Genomic DNA, 10,092 nt, shown 5'->3' with positions numbered 1-10,092 from the left:
AGTCACAACCTTACACAGTCACGACCTTACACAGTCACGACCTTACAGAGTCACAACCTTACACAGAATCACAACCTTACACAGTCACAACCTTACACAGAGTCACAACCTTACACAGTCACAACCTTACACAGTCACAACCTTACACAGTCACAACCTTACACAGTCACAACCTTACACAGAGTCACGACCTTACACAGTCACGACCTTACACAGTCACGACCTTAAAAAGCAGCACGAGGACACTAGGGAGCCGTAAATTTGCCACCCACTAGCATGTCCGGGTAGAATAAAGGCATTTTGCAGATACAATTGGAAAAGACGGGGTCTCTCTGTAGCCCTGGCTGTCCTGGAACTTACTCTGTAGACCAGGCTGGCCTCAAACTCAGAGATGTGCCTGTCCCTATCTCCCAAGTGCTGGGACCAAAGGCTGCACCCCTACAGCCAGCTTGGTTGCTTTGAAGCAGGGTCTTACAGAGCGCAGGCTGGCCTCAGCCTCACTGTGTGCCCAAGGGGGGACCATGTGCTGCTCCAGCCTCCATCTGCCAACTACTCAGAGTACAGGCACATGCACCACCATGACAGTTAACGTGACTGAGCAAACACAGGGCATCGCGCATGCTCTGCAGACCTGAACTGGGCTATAGGCCCAGGCCTGCCTTTAGCTGGTGTTTTTCTTTGCATTTTATATAGCCCTGGCTGGTCTGGAACTCTCTCAGCATATAGTCCAGGCTAGCCCTCTGTCTCCCAAGTGCTGGGATTACAAGGCACATCATCCACTGGGTGTAGCAGCAGTCAAGCAGAAGGATCCCGAGTTTGAGGCAAACCTGAGCTGCAGTGAATTCCAGACCAGGTTGGGCTACACAGGGAGACCCTAAAAAAGCCAGATAAAACAGAAACTTGAGATGAAAGCACTTTAAAGCTGGGTGTAGGTGTAGTAGCACATACTTGTGATCCTAGCCCTTGGGATGTGGAAGCAAGAGGATCAGGTGTTCAAAGCTAGCCTGAGCTACATAAAATGGAAGTATTTTAGTCTGGCTATTCCACAGAGGAAGAAAAAGAATAGAATAAAAAGTGATGAGGATCTGGGGTACTTAGAGCTCAGCAGAATCGACAAGGCTTCTGGGGTCTGTCACTACCAGCCCCGAGATAAAAGTGTAGGCTGGCCCCTGGTGGCTCAGGACTGCGCCCCAGCCAGAGTTAGAGGAAGGAAATTCCAAAGCCCTGGGAGAGGTGTGGATGAGCCCGAGGGACCTGGGAGTCACCAGCGAATGATGTCACAATTGCAGCAATCACTCCTCAGTAGGTTCTGCAGAGGGCTGTGCCTGGGTCAGGCACCTGGCCTGAGCACGCTCCAGCAGCCGTCACAAGGCAACGAGGCTTTCAGGATTAATTGGTCCACTTTGTAGATGGGAAAACTGAGGCTGCAGACTCATCACGGGCAGAAAATCAAGGCTTCGATCTCAGGCCTGGGCTGCTGGCTGGCTCACAGGGCACCCTGCCTCCAAGCTGACGACTTGAGTGCCGTCCTCTGGACCCAAGTGGTAGGAGAGAACTGATTCCTGCAAATTGTCCTCTTGAACTTTAACATACAAATATGCATACACAGGCATGCACACATACACTAAATAAATGTAAAAAAAAAAAAAAAAAAGGAAAAGCCAGAAGGTGGTAACTCAAGCCTTTAATACACAGGTGGATCTCTGTGAGTTTGAGTTTCAGGACAGCCAAGGCTACACAGAGAAACTATCTTTAAGAAAAAAATAAAATAAAAGTCATTAAAGAAAATAAACACATAAGCCTCAGTCCTAGCACAGCAGATGAAGCAGCTTCTTGTCAAAGGATTACACAGGTTCAGAACCTCAACTACCTCCTGCTGAGAAATGTGTAAAATCCTTAGAAAGGGTGTGTGAGCCTCTGAGCCACATCCCAGCCCCTCCCTGGGGGATTCTGGGCAGGTGCTCTAACACTGAGCCACACCCCAGCCCCTCACTGGGGGATTCTAGGCAGGTGCTCTACCACTGAGCCACACCCCAGCTCAATCTAGGCAGCTCTACCACTAAGCTGCATCTTAACAGTCCTACTTTTTATCCTGGAACATGATATCACTACCTGATGACTTTCACTTCCACCACAGGTGGATGTGAAACACCTCTGGGCATCAGGCATGCTAAGGCCGGCCAGCCTTCCTGGGCTAGGGATCCGACTCAGCGGTGCGTGCAGAGGGCACTGCACAGCCAGCAACACAAAAATAAATAACTAACTAAAAGGACCATGGGGGGGGGGGGCTCAACTCCAGTGGTGGGCTTGTCTTTTGTCTTTTGTTTTGTTTTGGGTGCTTTGTCTGTCTGTCTGTTTGTTTGAGACAGTGTCCCACAAATCCCAGGCTGGCCTCAACCCATCCCCACTGGAGGAGAGCCAGGGTTACAGGTATGTGCAGGCGGGAGGTCAGATCGAGGGGTCCGTGCATGGCGACTGCACCCTCTACCACGCGAAGCGAAAGCCCCTGCCCCTCCAGCTGGGGTTGGAGAGCCTACAAAGATGGCCTAGGGCTGGACTGAAGACTACGTCATGAGGAGGAGGCAGAATCAGGCTGGACAGCAGCTGGTCCGCCAAAAGGAGTCAAGGCCATCCCTGCCTGGCCACAACCAAATCAAGTGGCACACTTGCAGAGAGAAACAAGACCATGAGTTCAAGGTCATGCTCAGTTATGTGGTGAATCAGGGGCCCACCTGGGCTATAATAGACTCTGTCATAAAAAAAAAAAGAATGTGTGTGTGTGTGTGCGCACACATGTGCACTCGGAGCCACAGAAACAAAATACAAGATGTCCACCAGCCCAGGCAATTATCCTGTACACTCCTTAAACCCCAGCCCCAATCTTAGGCAGGGGGGTCATAAATTCCAGGCCAGCCTGAGCAACATGAAACTGTTTTAAAAGGAAAAAAAAAAAAAGAAAAAATCAGGCAATGTGGTTCACGCCTTTAATCCCAGCACTCGGGAGACAGAAGCATTAAATCTTGATATTGAGGCCAGCCTGGTCTACACAATGTGAGTTTGAGCAAACAGAAGAGGGTAGGAGGGTACCTCAACCCATCTTCCTCCCATGACCAAAACCCAGGGTCTCTCCGTCCTGTGTGTGTGTGTGTATGTGTGTGTTCCCTGATGAACAAGCATGTATTCGTGTGTGTGTGTGTGTGTGTGTGTGTCCACACTTGTCCTTCCACCACGTGGATCCCAGGGAATCAAACTCGGGTCCTCAGGTTTATTGACAAGCTCCTTTACCTACTGAGCCCCCTGCTCCCTTGTTTTGGAAGAATTTCCAATGCAGAGACGTTGGAAATAGTTACAGAGTCGTACCACCACCTTCCGAGGCCCTAAGCACACCTCTCACTTTGTCGCCTGACCGTTACCTGCTGTCTCCCACAAACGCTCAAAACTGAAAGCGTTCCTTTTCCCACCTGCCCCAGCCAGCAGCAAGACTGTGGCAGACATGGCTTCCCCTGCCCCTCGATAACTCAGGGTCCTTCTTCCCAGGAAATGAGAACGCCTTTACACAGCCCAGGCAGTGGCTGGAGTCCGGAAGAACTATGGATTCGTCCCTATCGGCTCCTCTACAGCCCATATTCCAATTTCCCCAACTCCCTCCACAATCTTTCACATAATTTCTCCCTTAAACCAAGCCCCGGTCTCAGGGCTGCCTGCAGCCGTGTCCGTTTTTCCGTTGTCTCTTAGGCAGTGGCGGCTCTCTGCCTACCTTCCCCTTACACACCACTGACTGTTTTTTTTTTTTTTAAGAGTCCAGGCTAGTTGTGTAAAATGGCTGCTTAAAATTCCAAGACTTCCCTGCTGGTCCTCAGGGACCCGGTAAGATCTGCCCCGCCCCGAACTGTCTGTCTCCCAGGGCCGCCTGATCCCAGGCTCTCAAACCTCTTGTCCGATACCTCACCAAGCTCTCCGCTTCTGCCTTCTGTCAACTTTCTACTCTCCAGACACACAAAAGAGTTCACTCTGGGGACACTGAGGTCAAGCCCTCTGACCCGGCCCTTCACCCCACGGGCCAGACCAGACCCAGGGCGTTTTATTTCCTAGGCGGCCTGTGTCCCCACTTACAATGATTTCCTCCCCCTGATTCCTGTGTTTATTGCCTGGCTCCCACACTGGAAAGTGAGCCCCAAGGAGGCTCGAGGCCTTCTCCTGTCTGCCTCCTCCCCTGCCACAGTACCAGGCCCCGGCGCGATGCCTGGTGAGCAGGGAGCTCCTGGAAATCATTTGCTAAGCAAATGAGCAAGTGAGGAAGGGAGGAAAGGCAAGGCTCAGGCTCCGGAGCAACCAAAAGCCACTGACAAGATGACCCAGGCGGGTAAAGCAGACCACAGCCACACTTCAGTTCCATCCTAGGACTCCACGGGGCAGGAGAAAACAGACTCCAGCAAGCTGCCCTCTGATCTGCAGTCCAGTGTCCACATGCATGCACGCGCACACACACCACACACACACCTCACACACACCACACATACACACGTGCACACACACACACATGCACGCGCACACACCACACACACACCTCACACTCCCACACATACAAACGTGCATGCACACACACATGCAAGCGCACACACCACACACACACCTCACACTCCCACACATACACACGTGCACACACACACACATGCACACACACCTCTCACACTCCCACACATACACACGTGCACACACACACACATGCACACACACACACCTCACACTCCCACACATACACACGTGCACGCACACACACATGCACACACACACCTCACACTCCCACACATACACACGTGCACACACACACACATGCACACACACACACCTCACGCTCCCACACATACACACGTGCACACACACACACATGCACACACACACACCTCACGCTCCCACACATACGCATACACACACACACACACACACACATGCACGCACGCACGCACAATTTAAAATGTAATAAAAAATGAAACAAACCCAGAAGGTGACCACTCCAAGAGCCAGAGAACCCAAGGGGCCCTTCTAGGTTCCAGAACCTTCCCCATGCTGCCTTCTAACCAGAGAAGGAAGGGTTGAAGGAGAAAAAACAAATCCCTTATCTTCTCATCCCTTGTCTCCACCAGCCAGTCCCAACTGATTAATCTTTCTAAATCAACCCCAGCAGCACGGGGTGGATTCCAGCATTGGGAGCCCACGCTGGCTGCCTATTGTCCAAGGGGCAGGTCAAAGGGCAAAAGCGCCGGTGTCTACATCCTTCGTCCCCACCCTCATTCAGTCCAGGGTGTGGGTCCGGGGGAAAAAGGAGTCCCAGGTACAAGATCTTGCTCAGAGCACTTTAACTGAAAGACGTAGTCCCTTCCTGGGACTCCCAACTCCAACAATTTAAGAGTCTAGCCCACTGGGCAATCTCACTGACAGGCTGGCTGCAAACAGTAACTGCTTAAACTACAGCAGGCGTACAGTAAAGAGAGAAGGAAGAAGCCACCACCCTTGTTTCTCTCTAAACTGCTGCGTGTAGTGTGTGTGTGTGTGTTTTCAAGAAACAGTGTCTAGTGTAGGCTGGCCCCTGCCTCTCTGAGTGCTCAGTAGGTGTGAGCCTCTGTAACTGGCACCCCATTCTTTTTTTTTTTTTTATTTCGCCTAAGAAAGAGACTAAAGCCCTTAGCCAAACCCACATCAGAGCATCAAGCTTTGCCTCCAGCGGACCCTCACCCGACAGCTCTGCTCCCCCAGGCTCAGCAGGCCAAGCTCCTGCCCAGTGAAGTCCCAGAGACCTCTCCACCCCAGCAGTCAAGGGCACATCCACATGTCCTCCAATGGGACCGGACAGGGGGGACAAACGCCCGCCTCCCGCAGGCTGTGTGACCCCAGCTAACAGCTCAGCTTCTCTGACATTTTATACCAAGGTAAACAAATAAAGATGGGCCTGATAAGGCTGGCAGCCAGCAAGAGCACAGGGTGGCTCTTGGGGCAAAGACCCAGCACCTGCACCCCACAAAGAAGGCGGGGTGGGGGAGGGGCGCGCTGCATCTCCATCCCGCCAGCCCTAGGGCTTGAATGGGGTGCAGTCCCATATCGCGGTTAATGGGATTAAGTACAGCTTCAGCTCCGGGCATTGGCCTGGGGTCCGGTCTCTCTGTCCCATCTGGAGGCAAGGACAGATGGGAGCAGCAGGAAGTGATAGAGCTGCGAGGCCCCCACTCTTCCCTCTCTGGTAAGCAGGTCCTCAGGGGGACTGCGGTGGCCTTCCCTCCATTTCCTCCAGGCCCTCCGGCCGCCCTCTGTACAAGCCATACAGCTCCAAGCAGAGGCCACGACACGGGATTCCAAGGCTGCTCCCAGCTGGACTTCCCAGTCTGTGGCTCGGCCACCCTTCCCGGCAGGGGGGGGGGGGTAGGCTCAGGCTCAGGGCAGTCTGCCGAGGCTATGCCACCAGGGTTGGGAAGGGCTCCACACTCAGAAGGGCGCCGGCAAGGAGCGGCCAGGGCCGGCTGCTCTCAGCCAGGCCTGGCCAGATCCCAGGCAGACCTGGAGCAGGCGACAAGCTGAGATTCGGCCAGGCAGGAACACCCTCGGGTCAGCTTCCCAGGCCACACTTCCAGCCAGACCAACCCAGACACCCCAGAAGTCCACAAATGAACGCACCCCTGAACCCACAAAGTCCCTCTCAAGAGGGGTTGGCCCTTTGTATCCCCAAGACCGTCCCCAAATTTGGCCTTGGGAATTCTCTCTCGATGATCCACCGGGCACCAGTCCCGTAGGAATCCGGTCTGGTCACCGTCACCACCACCACCACCACCACCACCCCGGAGCTGCCGCGCCTCCGCTCCCAGGGGGCACACGCGCAAGGGGAGGCAGGGGGGAGATGACCCGGATCCCCGGGGTCCCGCCGGCAGGGATCTCCACTCGCCCCTCCCCCGCCAGGCGCCTCACAAAGGCCCTTTGTCCCGCTGAGTCCTGGACTCCCGATTCTAGGAAAGTTCCAGGAGGAAAGAAAGAAAGAAAAAAAAAAAATCAAAGGCAGAGGCTACGTCGCCGAGCTGTGGTCACCCTGGCGGGCAGGGGGAGAAACCAAAGCCGGGGCTCTGGGCCCCCAGACTGTCGTACGGAGACTTGTTCCAAGGACGGGGGCGCGGGCTCCCCGGGAGACCGACAGGGCGCTTTTTAAAGGAGAGCTGGGGTGTTTTCGTTCAGCCAAGCACAGAGCGAGGAGCGGCCGGGGAGGAGGGAGCGGTGAGCCAGCCGCCGCCAGGCAGGTCTGCAGGGCCCGGGCTCCCGCTCCGCGGCGCGCGGTGGCCGGGCCGGCTCGGCCTCCCTGGCCGTCCGCTCCTGCCCAGCGCAGCCCGGGGAGAGGCTGAGGGGCTGGGCCTCCTCGGCCGCCGCCTCCGGCGCGCCACCGCGGGGTTCCCAGAGCGAGCCGCGCTCGGCCGGGCTGGCTGCGGGCTGGCACAGCCCGTCTCTTCCAGATATCCAGACTGGGCAGGGTTCACGGCAGACCAGGCTCCCCAAGGCCGGGTCGGCATTCTCCTCCGTTCTCCCAACCCACCCTCGGAGTTGCAGACCCTCCGGAGACGCGGCTACACACGGGCACGGAACCCACCCGTGCCACCGAGGGAGCGTGCCAAGAAAACGCTCTAGGATCCATCCGGGAGAGGATGTCTCCCGGGGTGTGGAGCGAGCACGTTATTTCCGCGCCTGCGTTCATTTATTTGTATTTATTTTGCAAACTCCACTTCCCCAAGAGCCCTCGGGCCGGGATCCCCCAGGGTGGCTGTGAGAGCAGAGCCTCGGGAGGACTGGGACCGCCTGGCAGGCACACCAGGGGACAGGGAGCGAGCCTTCCCGGAGACACCGGGAAGCCGGTGAGCCGGGAGCCGCACACTAACCCGGCGAAACGGGACAGAGAGCCGCCCGGCTCCAGCCTCGGAGGTCCACCTCCCTCCGGCTGCCACCCCGGGCTCCCGTCGGCGCGGGACGCGACACTTACCCGGGTGCGGGTGGAGGTTGAGACCGGCCATGTACTTCCCGGGCGGCAGGGGCCCCGGCAGGGCCGAGGCAGGCAGGCGTCCGGCGGTGGCCGCGCCCACGCGGTGGCCGTCCATGGCCAGGCCGGACAGCAGCGGCGGGGGGCCGTGGACGGACCGCTGGGGCCCGAAGTCTCGGCCATCCATCCTCCGCGGGGGTGCCGCGGTCAGCCTCCCCGCCCGGGCCGCCGGCCCGCTTCACGGGGCCTTAGTCAGAGTTCGGGGGAGTCCTGGGGTCCTCGGGCGGCGGGCGCTCCGCGGCGGGCATCGCGGCGGCCGGAGGGGCTGGCGCTCAGCCTCGGGCCCGCGGCCCGGGGCGCACGGACGGCGGCGCTCGGCGGGTCCCCTCCGGGCGGCCGGGCGTTGCTGCGGAAGGAGGCGCGCTCGGCGTCTGCTCCGGGGAAGACGGGCCGAGGGAGAGGCAGGAGAGGGAAAAGGGGGGGGACGGAGGGTAGGGCGAGAGAAAGAGAGAAAAAACAAGTTTCAGAAAGTCGCCTCGCCCCTCAGGCTCGGAGCAGCGCTGCAAACCGAACCGGTGGCCAGAAATAAAGCGGGGCGCAGCCGCCCCCCGTCCTGGCAGTGTCCCGGAGCTCCGGGGGACCCGGCTCGCCGCGTCCCGGGCCCGACTCCCGCCCGCCAAGCCCTCCGGACCCGGGAAGGCCGCCCCGCCGGCCGCGCCCGAGCGGCTCGACCTAACTGAGGAGGGCCGTCTTCCCCAGGCGTCACATGCTCCGGAGCCTTAAAACGGCCAGCGTTAACTTAAAACGAGTTGGGTCGAAATGTGTCCATAACGCCGTGCCGCTATCTGATCCGCGAAGTTTAATGTTTAACCTTTCGGGGGGCCCTTTCGTCTCCCTTTTCCTCTCCGCCCCGAGTTTGGAACCTCCTTGTGGGCCGCCAAAATTAATAGAAGGAGTGTTCGGTTTGCGGGCTTTTCGTGGTCGTTTTCCAAGGTCAGAGGGAAAACGGGTTTATTTTTAAAGGGGGATCGCCGCCGCCCCCCCTCCTGCTGCCCCCCGTTGGGCCGCTCCGGAGTCTCAGAAGCCGAGTCCCCAGGACGTGGCACTTTCGCCCGCGGACTGGAAAAAGACTCCTTCAAAACAAGACTTGGTTTCATTTTCCAACGCCCGGGCCTGGGAATCCCGAGGCCGGAGGACGTGGCCTGGTGTGGAGGCTTTGGGGATCATCGGAGAAGAAAGAAGGGGGCTCCGAAGAGCTTGCTTCTACCCTAGCTCTGCGACCCACACACGCCCCCAAAATAACCCACAAAGGGAAACGGTAACAGCGCGGGCCAGCCGAGGGGCGCCTCCCCAGCCTCGGGTAAAGCCCCCTGTAATTCCAGTTTAAGCTGTTTGTTTAAAAGATCTGCCCTTTCCCCGTTCCCGGGGGAGGCAGGGGAGGCAGGGGAGGTCTGGGAGCGCCCACCCTGCCCTGGCCGACCCTGCTCCAGCCCCGGGCAGCGCCGGGTCCTGATTCCGGAGGCCCGGGGCGCTCCGGCACAGCCGGGACCGAGCCGCAGCCCCTGGCTCCCGGTGGCCGCCCTGCGCCCGGACCCCAAAGTCCTCTCCCCCAACTTTGCCGGGGACGCCTGTTCTAAGGCGGCTTTGCCTCCGAACGCCCCCTCTTCCTCCCTCGCTCTCCTCGGGCTCCGGTTACCAGATGCGCGTTTACTTTTGAAAAAATCTAGGGTCGTCACAGCCCGGGGTGCGTGTCCCTCAGAGGCGCGAGGAGCGACCCGCGCGGACTCAGAGGATCATGTTGGCTAAAGGCTGCGTCTGCGAGAAGGCAGTGCCCAGGCGCCCCACTTCGGGGAAGTCGGGGCGCAGCCCTGCGCTCGGAGCGGCCCTGGCCACGGCCGAGGGGCTGGCGTGGCCGTGCGGGAGGCCGCCCTGCGCCGCTCTCCCCCTCTCGACTGCAGCTAAGATGGCTGAATTCCGGCTTTTAATTAAAAACAGCCCTTCCGCGAGCCGGCCCCGAGCGGCCCCGCCAGCCCGCCGGCCCCGGGCAGCCCTGCGCGCCCTCCGCGGGCCGGGCGCCCTGTCCCCGG

The 10,092-nt window shown here is 58.3% G+C and overlaps 1 protein-coding gene across 6 annotated transcripts in view; it reads right to left on the bottom strand.

Annotated features, from left to right (window-relative positions):
• The window catches only part of Tnrc18 (trinucleotide repeat containing 18), an 84,919-nt gene extending 76,116 nt beyond the window's left edge, over positions 1 to 8,803 (bottom strand). For 5 of the 6 annotated variants that reach the window (XM_055598469.1, XM_055598472.1, XM_055598471.1 and 2 more), the window contains exon 1: positions 8,009 to 8,567. In XM_055598469.1, coding sequence (XP_055454444.1) covers positions 8,009 to 8,192 — 184 coding nt within the window. In that variant the 5' untranslated portion in view covers positions 8,193 to 8,567. Of the gene's footprint in view, positions 1 to 8,008; positions 8,568 to 8,742 lie in introns of those variants that run through there. The other variant, XM_055598470.1, reaches the window with a different exon arrangement.
• Positions 8,804 to 10,092: the final 1,289 nt, after the last annotated feature.

Source organism: Psammomys obesus, unplaced genomic scaffold (assembly GCF_907164565.1).
Source record: "Psammomys obesus unplaced genomic scaffold, mPsaObe1.curated_primary_1811, whole genome shotgun sequence".
NCBI lineage: Eukaryota > Metazoa > Chordata > Mammalia > Rodentia > Muridae > Psammomys > Psammomys obesus.
The sequence above is the reverse complement of the archived record's forward strand: the minus strand, read 5'-3'. Positions and strand labels throughout refer to the sequence as shown.